The 20,800-nt window shown below is 37.7% G+C and overlaps 1 protein-coding gene across 2 annotated transcripts; it reads left to right on the top strand.

Annotated features, from left to right (window-relative positions):
• The first annotated feature begins 3 nt into the window (after window positions 1–3).
• MRE11 (MRE11 homolog, double strand break repair nuclease) lies at window positions 4–20,148 on the top strand. 2 transcript variants are annotated; one of them, XM_009102761.4, is made up of 19 exons: window positions 4–249; window positions 739–871; window positions 3,290–3,450; window positions 4,043–4,130; window positions 4,983–5,124; window positions 6,535–6,649; window positions 7,676–7,861; window positions 8,295–8,466; window positions 9,186–9,266; window positions 9,816–9,942; window positions 11,702–11,802; window positions 12,909–13,082; window positions 14,195–14,257; window positions 15,234–15,447; window positions 16,442–16,522; window positions 17,513–17,568; window positions 18,035–18,105; window positions 18,482–18,560; window positions 19,706–20,148. In XM_009102761.4, the coding sequence occupies exons 1-19, from the start codon at window positions 230–232 to the stop codon at window positions 19,748–19,750; spliced, it is 2,109 nt and encodes a 702-aa protein (XP_009101009.1). In that variant the 5' UTR covers window positions 4–229; the 3' UTR covers window positions 19,751–20,148. The 2 variants fall into 2 exon arrangements, with proteins under 2 accessions (XP_009101009.1, XP_018763971.1); XM_018908426.3 differs by lacking the exon at window positions 4–249 and having other exon boundaries at window positions 3,309–3,450; window positions 19,706–20,147.
• The last annotated feature ends 652 nt before the right edge of the window (window positions 20,149–20,800 follow it).

The raw sequence follows: 20,800 nt of genomic DNA, 5'->3' as shown, positions 1-20,800 counted from the left end.
ACGGAACGGGCTGGGCCGGGGGAGGTGCTCGGCCCGAGCGGCGGCGGGAGCGGGAGATGGAGCGGCGGCAGTGATCGTGCCGTGTGATCGCACCTCGCTGTGCCCCCTGCCCTGGCCCAGCGCCTGGTTTGGTCTCTTGCGCTTCGCGTAGCGCCTGTGAAGAGAGAAGGTGACTGCCTGAGCTGGCAGCGCTGTGCCAGAGCCTCCCCGTGAGGAACCTCGCACCAGGATGAGCACCATCAACTCACAGTAAGCTCCCGCTGTCTGCAGTCCTGACACATCAGGCAGCAAGTGTTTTGTATGTCTGGAACAAGTTAAGAAGAGCTGGGGTCATCAGATGTGTTTCCCTCTGGTCCTTATGATCACCGTGCTTGCCTTCATACACGTGTAGATTACCAGTGCAAAGAGAGAATTAGACTTTCCACATTTTTAAAAGCAAAAAACATAAAAAGGGTTCTTTAGTTTCTAATTAGATGCTTCAGAGGGGTGCTTGCATCCCTTTACTGGAGCAGAATGACTGGGTTAAACAAATCTTCCTACTGGCTGGTTTGGCGATGTGCTGTTTGCAGTACAAATAGTGAAGTATTTTGAGACTCTTACAGGACTGATGCTTGGTAGAGTTTTATGGCAAATCTCCGTGTTTCATGACTTTGGACAGATAAGCTTACCTTAGTAAAGACTGTGTAGAAATTCCCTACGTCTATTGCTCTCTGACGCTAGTTTTCCTGTCTTATTCAGGCATGATGAAGATACCTTTAAAATACTCGTTGCTACTGATATTCATCTTGGCTATTTGGAGAAGGATCCAGTTCGTGGAAATGATACATTTGTAACTTTTAATGAAATTCTGGACCATGCTCAAAAAAATGAAGTAAGTGCTACTTTTTGGAGAAGGAAGAACTGATGCTGTTGAAAATATGGTCCAATCTGCCAGAAGCTGTAAAACTTAGTCCTGGTCCTTAGTCTCTAGTAATACCAAAACTTAGTCTCTAGTAATACCAAGTCAAATGGCTGAACTATTTGTTGCATTCAGTTTCACTTCTGATTTAGTAAAAGGAATGCCTGATTCTATGTGAGAACATTCTTACTGAATCATGACTTTGATTGCATTAGCAGTGGTTTTGGGTTGCCTGCACCACTTTCAGTGGTATCTAGAGAGGGTTTGTCACTGCAAGGGGAAAAAATAATTAAGGAGAGTAATAGTAGTGATATGCAGTCTTCTGACAAACCAGTAGAGATTTGTTAGAAGCTCTTGAAGTGTCATGCAGTGCTGAGTCGCTGAAGTGAGTAGTTCTGGTGCCTGCACCGTCGGCAGCAGAATCCTGTCGTGGGGTGGACAGAGGGATTTCCTGAACTGGGCCAATGTCGGGGGAGCCGAGAGCCACCAGGAGCCCGCAGCGGCTGATGGGACCTGGGTGGAGTCAGGAGCAGTGGCAGCCAAGACCCCACCCCACAACTGTAAAGGAAACTCCTGGGGAATGACAGCAAGCTGGAGCACTTCCAACGTGGCAAACAGACCTGCCATGGCGTGACTTTTTGTGCAGGAACAGCACTTGAGCCCTGCCAGCTCCACCAGGGAGCAGTGGTATCTATCTGGCAAAAAGCCACGGCTTTTCTCTGTATCCACCACAGCTGACACAGCTGCCCAGACAGAAGTCCCTGTCCAGACACAGCTCTGGTTGAGGAGTATCAGAGTGTGTATGAGAGAGAGAGAGAGACTGCTGTAATCACACTCGGCTTTCCTTAGGGCAGGCCTGACAGGCAGACAGGACACATGATCCAGGGGATTCCCTATCCTCTGTATGAACTCACTGAATTAAGGGAGAGGGGGCAATGGCAACAAGTTCCTGCCCAGCACAGCAGGTGCATCTCCTCTTGTGACTATCCCACATCCCATGTGCCCTGGCATAACAGGTGTGAGGCTCTGCAAGTTGATCTGAACAAGGACAGTGTTTCATCTAGCATGGAGGTGTTGCTGAGGTTGTTGCCTGTGCCCAATATCAAAACTCCTTCCATGAAGAAAAAAAGTGGGTTGTTATAGGAGACCCACTTCTGATGGGAACAGAAGGCCCAATATGCAGACTGCTCCACTTGTTATAGAAGCCTGCTGCATCCCCAGGGCCTGAGTTGGTTGACAGCAGCTGAACATGGTCCAGCACGTGCCAGATGGCCAAGAAGGCCAATGGCACCCTGGCCTGGATCAGCAATGGTGTGGCCAGCAGGACCAGCGCAGGGATTGTCCCCTGTACTCAGTGCTGATGAGGCCACACCTCCAATCTTGTGTTCAGTTCTGGACCCCTCACTGCAAGAAGGACATTGAGGGGCTGGAACGTGTCCAGAGAAGGGCAACAGAGCTGGGGAAGGGTCTGGAGCACAAGTCCTGTGAGCAGCAGCTGAGAGAGCTGGGGGTGTTTAGCGTGGAGAAAAGGAGGCTCCCAGGAGACCTTATTGAACTCTACAGCTGCCTGAAAGGAGGCTGTAGCCAGGTGGGAGTTGATCTCTTCTCCCAAGCAACAGGACTAGAGCAAGTGACCAGAAGAGATTTAGACTGGACATTAGGAAAGATTTCTTCCTTGAAAAGGTTGTCAAGCACTGGAACAGGCTGCTCAGGAGGGTGGTGGAGTCGCCATCCCTGGAGGTATTTAAAAGATTTATGGATGTGGCACTTGGGGACATGGTTTCATGTTGGACTCAGCAGTGCTGGGTTAACACCTGGGCTTGATGATCTTAGAGTTCCAACCTAGACGATTCTGTGATTCCATTTTTAAGGACTGGATGCCCATCAGTCAGATTCTTTGTAATTTTGTTATATTTTTTTCCTACCAAAAGCTAAATATATGCAGTATATGCAGAAGCAGCAGCTAGCACCTTCTCAAAATAATGTGGTGATAGCTACCGGTTTCTTTGCACTAGGTAGTGCAGCAGTGAGAAAATAATGTAGCTTTTCATGCCTGTCAAAAAATGTTCAGGAGCCAATTTGGAGACCCTTATTACAGTAGTAGACTAATCCTTTTTTGCCACTATCAGTTGTTTTCTCCTATGGCTCTTCATAAATGGGTCTTTTGGGGTTTGATTATGTTTTAATTAATAACTTAATTAGTTTTTTTAATAAGGAAGTTAAATGTTGTTTCTCTTACAACTAACTCCTTTTACCTAGAAGTATATTTCCTCATATTTGAGGAAGTATGTGGAACTCCTTAGAAGAAATAATTTAAACAATTTGCTTAAAAGTCTTTCAAGGTAATACAAAATGTTGTATTAAAATAATAAAGTTTTTTGTTACATACAGGTGGACTTTGTTTTATTAGGTGGGGACCTTTTTCACGACAACAAACCCTCCAGAAAAACAGTACACTCTTGTTTGGAGTCACTAAGAAAATATTGCATGGGTGATCGTCCTGTTCAGTTTGAAATTTTGAGTGATCAGGCAGTTAATTTTCATTACAGCAAGTAAGTATGTTACTATAATTTACCATGCAAGGCTTGGTTTGTGTATTGGGTGAGTGTGCTGTGATTTTTATTTTATGTCCTCCATGACTGGAACCTGAAGTTTTTAGGCCTGTCTGTGTGGGACAGTTCACAGGATAACTTCATCTGTCATCTAAGTCTGTAAAGAAATGTGTACAATATTTTGAGAAACTTCTGATTGTGCTGTGACTCTTGATATATTTCTGTAATATATAGTTTCCATTTTGCAAGTAATCCAATTCACATGAGTTGTTTTGGTAAAATCAGCAGAGTTCCTTGTGTGTAAGCAAAGGTTACACAGCCTAATCCACTACTGCTACACAATTTTTTGTACAATTCTTTTCATGGCTTGTTCTAAACAAAAGAGGTTTCTTTTGCTGCCCTGTTCCCCAGAGAGAGTGCCATTCCACACCATGAGTGAGAATCTTCTTATGCTTAAGCTTAAGCTTATTCATAATCATTTCTTTCTGAGTTTTACCACATTTATTTGGGATGAAGTTAATTTGAAGAGAATATTGAGAATTGTACACAAATTTGCAGATAAAATTTAACTTCTTTTCCCCTTTTTGTTCAGGTTCCCTTGGGTGAATTATCAGGATGAAAATCTCAACATTTCTATTCCAGTTTTTAGTATTCATGGCAATCATGATGATCCCACAGGGGTAATTCTTATCATAATTGTACTGTTGCATTACAAAGATGAAGAAATACAGTTCTGGGAGATTATGCTACTTTTAGTCAGTTGCTCCACTCTGTGTGTAAATATTTTGTGCATCTTTAGGAATTATCTTAATAAGTGACAACAAGTTGAGTGTGTCACTTATAAAAGCACGTGGAAATAAGCTAAGAGATCCATATGAACTGTGTTTAATTTCTTAATTAAAGAAGTGGCAGTCTTTCAGAAAGTTTCTAAAGCATTCCATCAGTAGAGACTGAAAGCTTCTTTCTTGAAGAAGGAGAATTTTGATATTTTGATTTGTACATACGTAATTGATATGTGTCATGCATTTTCAAGGAGAATAATCTAATACTAGTGAAGTGGTAGCTTAAAAACAAGCTACTCAAAGTAGTCAGGAAATAGGTTAGAAAGCATTAAAATGCATGCATTAAATTAATAATTTTGCATTTTATATCAAATAGCAGTTTATCACGGAGATGAATGTTTTAGCAGCAGTTTAACTTTGAATTTACTATACAGTAGTTACTTTAACCAGATAGTTTTTGTATAAGATTGGAGACTGGCTGGTTTGAATGTTTTTTTTGTGGTTTTGTTTTTCTGAATGATTTAATGTTTAATTCAAATTGTTCAAATGATGTATGACTTGTAAGGAAAAGGGATTTGCTATTGTACTCTAGAGTATTAGCAAAACCCTTAATATATGTTATGGGGCTTTTCAACTGCAGAAGTTACTTAAGGAAAGATATTCTCTCTTACTTTTGAGACTTTCATTTAGGTATGAAACACTTTACGTACTATTCAAAGTTCTGTATTTGTTTCTTAATATTTGTTGTAGGCAGATGCACTGTGTGCATTGGATATTTTAAGCTGTGCAGGACTGCTGAATCACTTTGGACGTTCAACTTCTGTGGAGAAAATAGATATTAGTCCCATTTTATTGCGTAAAGGTAGAACAAAAATTGCTCTGTATGGCTTGGGTAAGTATTTGTTCATGTATTACTGAAATTTAATAGGTCTAAATAAAGTTGGAACAAATGTATAAGGCTACAACAAATATGAAGGTGTATGTGATTCTAAATTAAAGCGTATCAATTCTGTGACAATGTCAGGTTTTTCCTCCTGCTTTGTGTCACTAGCTGACAGGGGTTTTTTTTGCTCTTTTAGATAAATATTCCTAAACTTGAATTTTTGTACTTTTATTGGTGATAAACGAAGCCTGCTTCAGTTAACCATAGTGCTGGTTTGTCAAGTCAGAGCAATCACACTCTTAAATTCTTTCTGTTGTGTATTAAGCTTATTTCATCCTACTTAGGCAAAGCTTAAACACCTGATGTTTGTGTGCCATTTTGGTTATATTTAAAAACAAAAGCTGTCTGAGCAGAAATCTAATGTCTTATGTGTCTGTCTGAAGTGGTTCATAAGTAGCATTGGCCATGGGTAATCTCAGTTTCTTTAAAAAAACTTTAGAGTTTCATACCTTAAAGTGGTTCTATGATATGTTTTCAACTTCAGGTTTGTTCCTTTGTATTTTCTCCACTAAATTCCTGTCTACCCTCACTTCATACTTAGAATGGTTATTTTAGACTGCTCTCTGTCTAGAGAAGTTAACTATTAAGTTCTTATTTTTTCACCCTTTTTTTTTGTCCAGTCATGAGTGCTTAAACATTCAATTCCAAGCAAATTTTATAGCTCTAAATTAAGTCTTAGTTGGCCATTATTTTGTGTTTTTAATGAGATACTTTGAAAGTTTGCTAGATGTTTGAAAGGTTAGTAGTTAGTGGAACATTCTAATATGAAAATATAAGAGTTTTCAGTACCAAAGTTGTTACTGGGAAATGCAACAACATTCTAAAGTACCAGCATTGCTGCATGAAGATGTTCATGGTATGTTTATTTGTGTTTGTGCCAGAATTAATTTTTACTTTTTTGACTTTCTCTGATTCAGAGAGCATTTGTTATACAAAATATGGACACTCCACATGGAATTTATTGATGTCTATCATGAGCCTAGCTAAGGATAGTTTGGGGTTTGGTTTTTTTTCCTAGTTAAAAACATCAAGGAAATAATCAGTGACTTCCAGAGATGGGACATGCACAATTTTCTTGAGCAAGTTGTTCCAGTGCCTCACTACCCTTCCAGTAAAGAACTTCATCATAATATCCAACCTAAATCTGTTCTCCTTCAGTTTAAAGCCATTCCCCTGTCCTATCATGCTTTCCCTTCTAAAAAGTCCCTCTCCAGCTTTCTTGTAAGCCCACTTTGGGTACTGGAAGGCTGCTATATTTTTGTTCCTCATGCTTTTTTTAATAGAGTTGCTAGTAAAAATGCTATGAAATACAGACTTGTTTACCACACAAATTTATTTTTGTTTGTTTGTCCACTTCAGGAGCAATTCCAGATGAGAGGTTGTATCGAATGTTCGTCAATAAGCAAGTAACCATGCTGAGACCAAAGGAAGATGAAGATAGTTGGTTTAACTTGTTTGTGATTCATCAAAATAGGTAACAGTACTAAATGAATTACAGCAACTTACTGTGTTACTACATTAAACTGTCTGGAAAAGGATAGGTGAACAAACCAGCTGTGTTTTTTCATGTTTCTTGTGAATAGCTGGTTTCTTAAGATTTTTACAAGTGAAAACATTGTTTCACAGCTCTTTTTGGAGAGGAATTGTAAAGGAAAAGGTTTGAAATAAATGAGTTAAGGGAGTTGGGAAATCTTGTCCCAAACTTTTATAGCCAGAGGCAGAGGAGGGTTTGTAATGTTGTATGCACATAATTAGGTCTTTTCTGCTTGTTTGAGCCAGGAGAACACCAAACTTCATATTGTATTTTCTATCCTTGTTTGCACCATAGTTCAACAAGTACCCTGTGTTCCCTTGCACTGCTGTGCTTTGCAGATAGGTAACAGGTTCTGTTTGTCTACAGGCTTCTACCAGCAGTGGTAGTAGGAACAGGCAGAGTTCTTTTCCAAATACTTTCTTCTGATTTTTCCTGAAGAAGAGGGCAATCCTCGTGCTCAAATAATGGTGAGGGAGGCGTAAACAAATGGAGCTCATATTACCCTGTGTACTGATTTCTCTCCTGTAGGCTGAACGAACTCTCTCCCCCATCTCCCTTGTCTTCCAGAATGGGACTGGGGATGGCATGTCCCATGTCTGTTTAATTCAGTTGGCTTTTCCCCAGCATTTAAAACCAAAAAAACCCAAAAACTGATTGCCATGAGATGCTATAAAAGCATTCATATAGAAAAAAACCAAAAGTCTTACAAGCCAAGTAAGAAGAAAAAGGAGATCTGAATAAAAGGAGGGGAACAGAAAACAGTGAGCTATGTAAAAAAGTGAGCTATGTAAGTTGCCCTTTTGTTTAGCCAAACACTAAACAACTGTGTAAGGAATAAATGTGGAGAAGAGCTGACATGTATGTCTGATATTAATGCTGGAGTTCCTGTATCATTTTAAATCTGATATTTTTCTCCTCCTTCACTCTCCCCTTGCCCATCCATTATTCTTCTCTTCTCTTGAACAGGAGCAAACATGGAGCTACCAACTACATTCCAGAGCAGTTTTTAGATGACTTTATTAATCTTGTTGTGTGGGGTCATGAACATGAGTGCAAAATAGCTCCATGCCAAAATGAACAGCAACGTTTCTATGTTTCTCAGCCAGGAAGTTCAGTGGTGACTTCTCTGTCCCCTGGAGAAGCCGTGAAGAAGTGCGTGAACTTTTCTTTTTGTTCTTGTTTGTCCCTTGTCTTACATGTCTCAGGTGTTCTGTTGAAGAAGAATACTTGAATACAGTATGAAAAGACTTGTATGACTGTGTGGATTAGCTTCAGATTGTGACATAATAAGAAAAGTAGATGAAATGAGTACGTGGTATAACTTCTGCTTTGCTCACAATTTAATCTAACATTTAAAGCAAATGGAACTTAGCTAGAAGGAGTTACATACTGATAAATTGGAATACAAGGAACTGATGATCTAAGTATAATAAAATAGAAGTTTTGCAGGGCCAACCCTGAAGTACAGATCTTTCTGTAGCTTTTGGAATTTTATCCCTGAAAAGTAAATATGAATTTGAAAACAAATCTTTATACCATAGTTCTCTTAAGTTTATCTTCTAGTAAGTTACCTTTCTCCTCCTAGACACATTGGTTTGCTGCATGTTAAAGGGAAAAAAATGAAAATGGAGAAGATTGCTCTAGAGACAGTGCGAACTTTCCATATAGAGGACATTGTTCTAGCTGATCATCCAGATCTTTTTCATCCTGACAATCCTAATGTTACTCAGGCAATACAGGCATTCTGCATGGAAAAGGTAACTTGTGATGCTAACAGTTTATGGATAGCAGTGTATGGACAGGGGATGGTATGTGTGACTGGTTTTGAGACTGAAAGATGAGAAATCTTGTGTCTTGCCCCATATTAAAACAAACTTAGACTGTGTTTCCATAGGAAGCTAATTCCTTGACATTCACTCTGCAGCCTTGGCTTCCAGATTCCTTGATTGGGATGACCTATTAAAGTCAGCTGGAAATGGTTTTTAGGTGTCCATATGATTTTTGTATAAAAGCTTTCACCTCAGAGGGAGCAGTGTTGGATGTGCACTTTGGAACCAGCACAAATACATTGACCTAAACCCTGAGGACTCAGCATGCAGTCTGAAGTGGCAGAAGTAACTAAGCAATTTCATTAATTGCTTTGTTCTTAGGTTTATATGGCTCTTTCTGCTTTTCCCTGGAACTAGAAATTTAGCAAAACATAGTGGCTATAAAATATGAGAGATCAGTGATGTAGATACTGCTGGACTACACTGTATCTGAAGGATAAGCCTTTCTTTGTCATGTTTTTCTCAGTCATTCTTAATGGCTTTTGCCTGCATTTTTGGTACATATGCATTCAGGAACAAGAGCACATTCTATAATGATTTATTTTGTTTGCTCCCCTTGCAACTGGATGTATTTAAAGTTATACTTGAAGTGTTCAGGCATCTGTAGGAGAACAAAGTAGAACTGAATTTATAATTCTCCTTCACAGGTGGAATTGATGCTGGACACTGCAGAAAGAGAACGCTTGGGAAATCCCCGCCAGCCAGAGAAGCCTATCATAAGATTAAGAGTAAGAAATTGTTCAGCTTGGATTGCTTTCTTTTTAAAGGTCACTGTGGAAAGTTTCAAAGCAAAGTCATGCTTTTTGTGTAAACACATAATGTAGATATATTTTTGCTGTGTACAGGCAAATATAAATCACCTACCATACTTCTATTTACCTGTGTAACCAGTACTCTAAGGTAAAGGATGAGATTGGTCATAAATGTACTTCACTGCTGTTCTGAGTAAGGGCATCAAAAGTGGCTATTTACTGTGAATTTTTTTTAAGTCATATTATCCTGTGTGGTTTCCCAACCCAATTGGAAACTGTTGTGAACGCTAGTAAATGAAACAAATGAAGAACAAGTTATAAAAATTAGCTGTTATTAGCTTTTCTGTTAATGTTATTATTAGCTGTTATTAGCCATTAACATTCTGCATAGTAAGGCATTAAGTTTAGGTTGACTAATTTCTTACTATTAATTTTTTCCTTTGAAGCATAACAAATCTGTTTTGAATTGTGTGGCTTCTCTACTTCTTTTTATTTCATATTTAAATTTGTCCTTTCCTCACTTAGGTTGATTATGCAGGTGGCTTTGAACCATTCAGTGTCCATCGTTTCAGCCAGAAGTACATGCATCGGGTGGCTAACCCAAAAGACATCATACACTTTTTCAGGCATCGTGAACAAAAAGAGAAAAAAGGTGATTATGAAAGAAGAAGTCATTGGCTTGCTTTTGTTTGCCTTCATCTCTCTGTATTTTGTTACCCAGCACTTCCAGAGTCTACCATCTAATCTCTTACAGGAGAAGTAAAGATGCATTGTCTTATTTAAGTGTATATATTGCACAATTATTTCTTTTCTATTTCTGGGTTTGTCCAAATTTCTGATATTCAGCATGGTGTCTTCTGACAGTTATTCATAAACAGTTTCATTCTCCTTTGGCCTCAGACCTTACTGAATTATTTATAGTAGTACATATAGCCCCATGCCAGACTGAGTTACTCTATGCTTCTGTGGTAATTACCGTGAAAGGCATTAAGTGGCTCACTCCTGAGGCTTCTTAGAATAAGATGATTTGGTTTGAACACTCTGAAGGAAAATAAATGGGTATAGTGCTTTTTCCCTTTATATTTTAGTTTTATTTTGTAGTAGTTAATTTGTTCATACCTAAAATAGTAATGAAGGATGTGGGCTTAAGAGCTGTTCATATATTTTTTAAAAAAGGTCCAAATGTAGGATAGCATTTTGTTTGCCCTAATTAATTGTGCATTTGAGGTGCTCTTGACTTGTCTCTTCCAGGTTTGTTTCTATTCAAATATTTGTGCAAAACTAATAATAGCTGTTACTATTGCGGCATTTCTCATTGCTTCCTAGAATTTTTAATAAATGGTTAATAGATGTTGTTCAAATACTGGATTTGTAATAGTTGCTAATGAAGATTGAGCTTGTACAGGAACATAATGTGCTAAAAAACTCTTCCTAGTTTGCATTAGTACATTGCAAGTGCATTGTCCAGTTCTAGTGACAGTTTTTATGTTTTGAACTTTACAAAACTGATAGTATTCATCATTTCATGAATAGGAACTGCTTTTAGTGAGGCATTTTTATAATTATACTGAATTGGTCTTGGTTCATTTTTCTTTGGTTTCCTTTTTTATAGTTGTTTAATCTCATTAACATTTGCAGAATACACAGTAGCTACCACATCTGCCACCATGTTTCACTCATTTACTTTTCCTCCTTAATGGGCATGTCAGCTTCAGGAAGGGAATATGAGAGTACTGCCATGGCCTTTGCATTGCTTTATTAGACAGCCTCTTATGCAAGGGAAGTGGCTAAGGAAGCACTCAATGTTTTCATTACATGTGCACATTGTGGTTCAGTACAGGGGATGTTAAAACTTCAGGAATTCAGTCTATAGTCTAAAGCAGTCTATAGTCATTTAAAGTTATTTGTGTGGTATGTGCTAACCTAGCATGATTATCCCTGTCATCCTTCTGCCATTCCTACCTTGCTGCCTGAGAAGAGTTATGAGCATTTTCTATTGAAAATCAGTCAGCGTGCTATGGAGGGGAATCTCTTTTCTAGTAAATGGATTACTTATAAAAAACTTCATTGCTTTGATGACTCCTATGATTTTCTTCCATTTGTGACCTTCTAGAGTTCAATTATAATAACCTTTAGAACACGGTGTTCAGTATATAATCCAGACGTATGTTAGTTAGAACTCTTTGTATCTGCTAGACTTGGAGTTGTCTGCATAGTTATTATGTTTCTCCATGTTTCCAATGAATAGACTCTAAAAAGAGCAAAAGGCTTTACATATAAAATGGACCACAGTTCGTAGGAGGCTTGCATTAACCTTTTTTCTGACTACTGTCAGTGGGGGATGGTTCAGTGGGATGGTAATGATTAAAAACTGTAAATCTGGATGATGCCACTGTGCTTTTCTATTCTAGACATTGATCTTAATTTTGGAAAATTGGTTAGCAGACCTGCTGAGGGAACAACACTGAGGGTAGAAGACCTTGTAAAGCAGTATTTCCAGACAGCAGAAAAGGTATTTTTCTACCTTTTATAATTTTCCTTTTTAATGTCATATAATATTTTTATCACTTTTTTTTTTCTTCCATAATGGAAGTAGCGTGCCCTGAAAAGATTCTGACATTCACCAAGAAGTGAATTTATTTCCCAAAGCACTGTCTGAGAATTACCACATGAAGTGTGTGTCTTGGATTAGCAAGTAACTGCTGTGTGCAGGTTGTGTAGGTCTGTGAACACTCACTGATTTGAGAGCATGATAGCTCTTCATGTGAACTTGCAGTGTTTGCCCTGTACTGTGTCATGTACTCATGTACAGGAGGAGAATCTGAGGCAGCATGTGAGGGAAGAACTACCTTCATTTACTCTAGGACCAGTGTGAGACTGTACCATTTACTATTACCAGCTAACTTGGAATCACTTGTTACTTGGCAGTATATTTGTGTCTTCAGATGTAGTGCACCGCCACATTTTGTTTAAAGCACAGCAGAGAGAAGGAAGAGAGACCTGTGATAATTTGCTTTCTTCCCACCCTTTTATTAAATCTAGTGTATTTCCCTTTCCCAGCACCAGTGCAGTAACATCTGTGAGATAAAAAATAATCAGTGAGCCTGGTGCACAAAAGCTTGATGTAGTTGATCAAACATAACTTGCAGAAGCTATTTCAATTGTAGAAAGTCTTTAGAGCAAGAATTCTTGAGGTAAAGATCCTTCAAATTACATCATCCTGCCTAACTTTAGACACATGTCAGTATTAGGACAGCATAAATTATGTTCCTTTGTTATACTTATTTTAGTTAGGAAGTTTATTCTTCTGGGCAGCATTATTTCCTGAAAGTTTTTCTTTTAGAGTGGGTTCTTTACTGTTCATAAAGCCTTTTGCTTTGACTAGTTTGAAAAATACTCTGAAAAGTTAATGTGGCATGCTAGTAGCAAGAGAGTTGTAACTGGTTTATGACACATAATATTTGCTTATTGCAGTGCTTTTCTCTGATTTAAATAAGCAATGCACATTACTGTGTTTGCAACCAACTTAATGTAATATTTATCTGAAACAGCTGGAATATTGCTTGCCTTCTCTAATGGCAGATTCTTCTTAACAAATTATTTCCCCCAATTCTAAAGAAAGTACAGCTTTCACTTCTAACTGAAAGAGGAATGGGAGAAGCAGTGCAAGAGTTTGTGGACAAAGAGGAAAAAGATGCCATAGAAGAGCTGGTGAAATTTCAACTAGAAAAAACACAGAGGTTTCTCAAGGAGCGTCGCACTGATGCAGTGGAAGAAAAAATAGATGAGGAGGTAATGTTCTGTTAATGTTGATTCCCCAAGAGAGGTCAAGACAGTAGAAAAATCAGTGCTTAAACACAGTTTAATAGATTTGCCTGTGTGTGGAGCATGTGCTTGAGACAAGTGTTGCCTCAGTTGTCAAGCAGAGGCAACACTTGCCTCTAGTCATTTTCTACAATTAATAAATGAATAATTAATTTATGATGAAGTTTCAAATACATGATTTCAAAACTTGTGCTGAAAATGTGGTTTAGGTTGCGCACGTGTTCACAGAAAAAAATCTGTCTAATACACGTAGAACTACATATTTACTGCTATTGTGAGAAAGATGATTGGTATAATCTCTTTGTAGCTTTTTCGTATTGGCTTAGGGAAGAGTACAAGAACAGGACAAGCATAAAGAAAATTTATCCTTCAGGTGCTCTTCTTGTTTCTAACTGCTTGCAGCTCAGGGTATCCCAGAGACAGGCCTGGTTTATGTGTATTGAGCAACCATTGAAAGACATTTTTGTCAACCAGTTGAGCTTCCACATGAGCCTATGTGTTCAGCTCTTATATTCAACACTGTAGAAGTAATTTTTCTGCAGCTTTTCTGTGCACTGTTTAAAGAATAATTTGGTGGGGAAGGAAGGCTGCATGTACATGTTTTCTTACTGATTGCTTTAATTCATGAGGGGTTGAAAGAGACAGTAAACAATCAGTGCTTGCAGACTTTCTGTGACACTTCGGGGTGTATTTTTTGTTGTTGTTTGTCTTTAGAACTAATGTCTTTTTCTGTCATGCCTCATATCTTTTTCCATATTTGTTAGTTATTCATATTTCAGCGTCCTTACTGTCAAAATTACTATCCTTTTCTTCTCTTAAACACAGTATCTCCTTCATCGTGTGCCAGGCTTTCTTCCTTCCCAGAGATGTAGCTCCAGTTATTAACAGAATGTGAGATTCTTAAACCATAGGACAGCATGAAAGGGCCCTAAACAAACTGTTCAGTTATTCTTGGACTCTCCACTTCTCACATGAGCTTGACTTAATGATTTAGTGGATGAAGCTTCACACTTTGACTGTATTTTGATTATTGTATGACATGAATTGTTATTTTGACAGGAACTCTTTTTTTTATTCAGGTGCGAAAATTCAGGGAGAGTAGAAAAAAGAATACCGAAGAAGAAGATAAGGAAGTCCGTGAGGTAATGACTCTGAATTTTGAACAAAGGCTGAAAAATGGAGTGGTGACTTCTGCATATAAATGTAGTCATTTAGCAGTGCTTCAGCAATACTTCAGTATTGTCCTTGACAAAATGTGCCTATCTGCCTTTAAGGCTTAGTAAGTCTGTCTTAAATCTTTGTTAGGATAATATGTACCTAAGCTACTGCTCAATTTGGCTTTTGAGGTCTCTTTTCTTGTGCAAATTTGTGAATCTGATTGTTCATTATTTCTTACTTTTAATGAAGGTTAGACCTAGCAGGTGACTTTCAAAGACCTTTCAGCTTAAGCTCTTTGTGATCTTGTCACCAGTGGACATGTGGATGGGGTGTATTGGGTAGTATTACTGGAACAAATGGGGAATATTGATAAACCTTTAGGTACTGTGCCCTTATCAGCAATCTTAAATCTCCCACATATTCATACTTCAATTGCATATGTATTTCCAAAGAAAATTGCCAACCTCTGTTAGCATGGGTGCTCTTTTGTCTTTGCAAGTTATTTGAGACTGGAATGAAATTTTGAGATAAAGGACACGGGGGTGAGATTCAGTTCTCCTAATCTGGGATATCATCACCTGAGCTAGTTGTCTTAAGCACCCACTGTCATCAATAAGAGTTCAAGTCAGTGGAGCCCATAGGGTGCTTTCTCTGAGCAGACACATGGAGCTGACACAGATGACCTGAGCTGTCCAACAATGTGTCACACACTAATGAGCTCCACTCTGTTATCAGATCTTAGCTAACTACTTTATATGTACACACCTGATTAAGTAAGTATTTTCAAAGATGTCCTCATCTTCCATAACACTGGATTTGTGTCTTCTAAGCCTCACTGGTTTAGAATTAAACATTTTTATTTGTAGCTATATTATATATTTATTGTACATAACTAGGATTTACCAATGGTGTATTTCATGATTTAAGATTCTTTTTCCTGTAATTATTTTTCCATTTCAGGCAATGATCAGAGCCAGAGCCCACCGATCTGAGGATGAAGTTCTGGCAGCCTCCAGTGATGAAGATTCCATGGATATAGAGAAGACAGGCACTAGCAATCCAAGTGATGGCCTTTCTTCAACACTGAGCCGAGGAAGGGGTCGGGCAAGGGGTCGGGCAAGAGGTGCAAGAGGACAAAATTCAACAGCAAGAGGGTCATCTCGAAGAGGAAGAGGTAAGAAAAACTTTGCAGTCTTTGTACTGCAGTTCCTGACATTTTTTCTTTAAAAGGTGACTCTCTTCTGATGCTTCCATCAAGTGGAAATATGCTGCTTAAGAACTCCTACTGGAAAAAAAAACCTCTTGTCAAATACTTGGGGTATCCTGTTACCTACGATTGACTGCCCTATAAGGCTTAAGTTTGGGACTTTTTCACTGTGATTAAAGAAAAATATCACACTTCCCAGCTGTGGAAACATTGTATACTCCTAAAAGATGCATTATTGGGAAGGTCTGTGCAATGAAGTGCATGGATAGACCTTTGTAACTGCTAAAGATTAATGCATTTGATCAGTGTAAAGAGGAGGTACGTCTCTTTACTAATCATCTATCCTAATGTAATTTACAAGAGACTTTAATGTTTCTAGAGATTGAAAATAAGGGGTGTATGTCTTAAGCAAAAAGAGTTCAATAGCTCCTGGACTGAGTGTGATTGTACACTCTGCAGTGGTAGTGGTACTTCCTATACAGTTGTACTTTCACTCTCTGTGTGTGTGTATATGTGTGTGTATATATATATATGTATATATATGTATATATATGTATATATATATATGTGTGGGTGTGTATGTGTAAATAAATAACTCCTTTGAGTTGTCTCAGTAGTATGCCCAAATGTCTGAATGGGTTGAGTTGAAAAGAAGGCTGTCATCTTGGGTCTGATTTGGTTAGTGCTTTAAAACTAGTTCTGTGAACCTGTGTTCTACCACTGTTGTGATCCCATCAGAGTAGAGCCCCATGTGTTAAGGGGTTGTGTCTGGGGACCTTTGAACAGTTGACTCAGAACAGTTTTTCTGCAAGTAGGGAGGGCTTTAATTCAAGGAGAAAGTGAGGAATAAAGATGATTGTAGATTTTTTTTTTTTAAGTGACTTCCCACTCAGTAATAATAGACTAAAGAGGAAAAAAATAACTGCTGAACAGATTTGCATTTTGTTTGTTATCTCTACAGGAACCACTAGCCAAGAGTCAGCTTCTGGCAGCAGATACAAGCCTGTATCTGTTTCTGGCAAAAATATGTCTATCCTGGATGGTAAGCCTGTGATCTGTCTGTTACTCTAATCTGCTCTCTCGAATTGTAGTGAAGGTGTTTGTTCAATGATGAAGTGCTTTAATTGCCTTTTATTCTATTAGCCCATTTCAACTGTGAGAGATTCTTTCAGTACTAATGATATAGAATAAATAGCAATGATGAGAGAAAGAGAAAAGAAAATGAAAAAAATAGTGATACTCTTCTGTCATGGGGTAAAATGGAATGTGTTAGGAACTTCTGGCTAGAACTGCAAATAGGAAGCATATTACATAATGCAATTTCTTAAGGAATAAGCACAGAAAGAATGTGTCTTAGTATTTTAGGCAGAATATTCCTCAGGGGTTAAAAAGTTATATTTGACTGATGTTTACAAGTTAGTAAGCTTTAATGCAGATCCATGTAGCCTTACATTGCAGTGAGTTTTGGAAATGCCAGTTTTTACTAGAGAAGAAAACCTTATCTTTAAGCCCCCTACATATGTGAGAGTAGCTGTTCCTTGCTGCAGCAAGGGGAAAGGCACTGAGGAAACAGCATAGGTCATCAGAGAATTTTAAGAAAAAATACTGCTCACTACTACACCTAAACTCCCCCCAGAATACCCCAAGGTAGACTGAATTTTAAATTAATCAACAAATCACCTTGATTTTAAATTGGTCAGCAAATGAAATATTGCAGAGAAATGAATTTTAGCAGATATGTTCATAATTAGCCTGCTAGATATACAGGAATTTCAGTTACAGTAGTATTTTTTGCATCCTCTTAACCAGTGTTACTGATGGTTTTTCAGCCAGACTGGGAAGCAGCTGCACAGAGGGTTATATCCCTGGATTGATAGACTTAATTTATGTTTTGGGTTGGTTTGTTTGTTTTACAGGGGTTTTTGCAGTATGAAATGCATGCTAGGCAGATCTTAAATAAGAAGAAGTGTATAATGTTGTGTGCATTTAATTGTGTGAGCATTTTAAAAGTATTACATTTGTTTTATTCCAGTCTTTAGGCCTTCCAAAACAGACCACTCTTCAAATTCGTTCCAGGCGTACTCTGAGGTAAGCACCTTGTTGTATGAGTGAAGGTTGTGCTGTCTTTTACTGTTGATTTGAAAAATAAATACACAGTCACAGCATTAGCCTAAATCAGCAGATGTTCCCAAGCTATCAGTTCCAGCATTAAGTTTCTACATGGTAATCTGTAGACCTTTTGTATCCTTCTTTGTTATGGTGTTTGTCTGAGAAAAGCAATGTTTTATTTGTGGCCAAAGCTTAAGATATAAGGTCTATAAATGAGTGTTTTGGTGGGTTCTGCAAGGTCAAAAATGTGAAGAATAAACTTGTGCTGTATTTGCCAATTTGTGTAGTTCTAGCCTGGAGCCCTCTCAAGTGTATATTATTCTAACTAAATAGGTGTATAGTTGGAAAAAAAACAGAGGTTCTGTGGTATAGTGCTGACACATTATGCACTCTCTCTGTGAGGAGAAATTCTGTGGAAAAGCTTTATACATTTTTTTTTTTCCAGGATATTATAGATGTTGATTCTGATCCAGAAGATACTTCTTTTGTTCCTTCCTCTTCTAAAGCAAATCAAAGGTAAGTATGTTTGCTTCATGAATGCAGTGTGTGCCTTATTTTTAACAGGCAGTTGGCAGAGTCCAAGGGTCTGATTGACTACCAGATTTTTAGGAAAGTCATAACACTGCTTAGAGAATTTATATAAACTTTTACTTGCTAATATGAGTTATCTTTCTGTAACTGAAAAAATTAGATTACTGATTGAGATAACTTGATCAGAGCTTTAGTATGAAGATGTTATTTTAAGAATTTTTATTGTTCTACTTATTGTTATGTCTGTTTATTTTTGGTTTGTGTATTGGTGGTCCAACTCTTAAGTTAAAGGGGAAGTTATTGGAATGTCTGGTGACTGAGAACATGCTGATGCCATTTTTTTCTCTTTGTATGTTTCAAGGTTGCCAGCTACGTCTTCACTTAGTAAAAGAGGTTCACAAAGCCAAGCATCTAGAGGAGTTGATTTTGAGTCAGATGAGGTATGGTATATAGTACCATTTTTTGAGTCAGATGAGGTATGGTATATAGTACCATTTTTTAGTTTTATTTCATGTAAGTTTCTATAGCTCACTGTTTTGCAGCGATTTGAGTAAAGTATTTCAGAATGAAATTGAATTTATTCTTTTTTTCACTAACAGGGCTAGATTATTGCAACCAACTTTGATTAGACTACCTGCATAATTATCAAAAACAAGGCTAGAAGGAACCTCAGAAAAATACCCAATCTTTTTTCACTTCAATTTTTAATCAGTGAATTGTCATTACTGAAATGTGGACCTGGAATTGCCTGGGAGAGAAAGTAATTATAATCTCTTCTAGTGCTTAGCTATATCCTTTCATTTAGATATATATTTTAGTATTGTAAAAAGGAAGATTTTTTTTTTTTTTTTGCATTTAGAAATGGCTATTTTCAGGGCATATTATTATTGCAAATTATCTAAGCACACTTCTTAAAAAATTTAAAACACTGTCTTAAAGTCTAACATCTGTTCTTGCGGTGTATCTTTGAACTACTGTGAAATGGTTTCTTCCACTATTAAACAAGTAGAACTTTTTACACAGTTTTGCACTGAATAGAAGACACTCTATTCTGTCAAGCACTGTGCAGTTTGTTTTTACAGTCTGTCATGCATGGTCAGAATCCATTCCTTAACATTGTCAGGTGATGGCCACTTCAGAGAAAATACTACGTTCTTGTCTCTTCTCCCCACTGTGCTGTCTCTTCTTGTACCTGGAATAAAAACCTACATGTTTGCTTGAATATGCAAAAATAGTGTTTTTAATTCATACAAATATTAGTAATTTATGATGTGCAATGCATATATAGACATAATTAAACTGAGGTATGTGCTGCTCATTTACAACTGAAATATAGATTGTTCCTTATTTCAAAGCAGCTGTTCTGGTCATAGTGACATAAACTTCTATTCTCTGCACACATGTCACATGGACTTTTAAATTAATAAATTGCCTCTTTCATATCAAAACAAATAAAAACAGGTCTGTCAGAAAACATGGAATTGTATGGCCAGGCTTTCTAGTTTAATCTAAAGGTGACTTTGCTTTTTTTATGACTTGGAACACCTGCTAATTTTAGTAATGTGTGTCTCTTTGCAAACTGCAGGATGATCCATTCATGACCTCTGCAACATCAAGAAGAACTAAGTGATTTCTGACTCACTGTGCCAGAGAGACTGTGGAATTTTGTGAAGGAAATGGAAAGCAGTTTGCAAAACTTTGTCTATGTGATATTTCCCTGTAAATGATGGCTTGCCTTCCATTTAAACTCCTGTGAAATGGTTTGGTTTGGGTTTGTTGGCTTTTTTCAGCAGCACCAAATTTGGTGTAATGTCTGTTATGTTGCTTGATGCACTAGGCTAGAAGGGCTCATATTCTAAAGTACTGCCTGAAAGTGCAAGTTCTTTCTAAAGCTCTGAAACTCTTGTTTTCTTTTTGAGATGATAATAAAAATGAGTTATATCTTTTCTATAAAACTTTCTCTCTAGTTTGAATTTTGCAGAGAAGTAAATTTATAGTAGTCTGCAGGTATGAATATGGACACAGTCTCAGTACAGTGGAACTTGTACTTACTTGCAGTCTGTGTGGATACAGAAAACTCTGAAAACTCTGAATTCAGAGACATAGTTGGACACAAGAATGCAGTTTTCAGTATTGAAGCTATAAAATGTCCTAATGATTTCAACTCTACCAAGGGAACTTAAACCCAGTATTGCAGTTATTAAACATCACAATATGTGATAATGAATTCAAGCAGTATGAACAGGGACTCTGTATTTTCTTGTTACACACATCTTAGGAAAAGATTTTAGCTGAATGTGTAGGAGTAATAGGAACTTTCTCAAAGGCTCTTTCTCCATTTTCACAGGTTTTTTTTTCAGTCAGGTGTCAAATTCACAGTGTCTTTGTGTTTTATTTGTGGAAGATAAACATAGCAGCCTTCACTTCAGGGGAAAACGTAACTGGTGTGTGGAGAAAAACTGTACTGTAGTAAAGAGACTCTTGTCCTAAATATTAATGTGATTGGTTATATGAAGGGTCAAGACGCTCTGAAAATCAACATGATTTCTCAAAGGTCACACTGAATCGTTTTTGAAAAATCATTTGTTACATTACCCATGTAATTTCATTTTCCTTGCCCCAGAAAAGCTCAAAAATTCAGCAAAGATCAGAAACTCATTAAAGCTGTGGTAGTGAAAGT

The sequence above is a fragment of the Serinus canaria genome, chromosome 1 (assembly GCF_022539315.1).
Source record: "Serinus canaria isolate serCan28SL12 chromosome 1, serCan2020, whole genome shotgun sequence".
Taxonomy (NCBI): Eukaryota; Metazoa; Chordata; class Aves; order Passeriformes; family Fringillidae; genus Serinus; species Serinus canaria.
The sequence above is the reverse complement of the archived record's forward strand: the minus strand, read 5'-3'. Positions and strand labels throughout refer to the sequence as shown.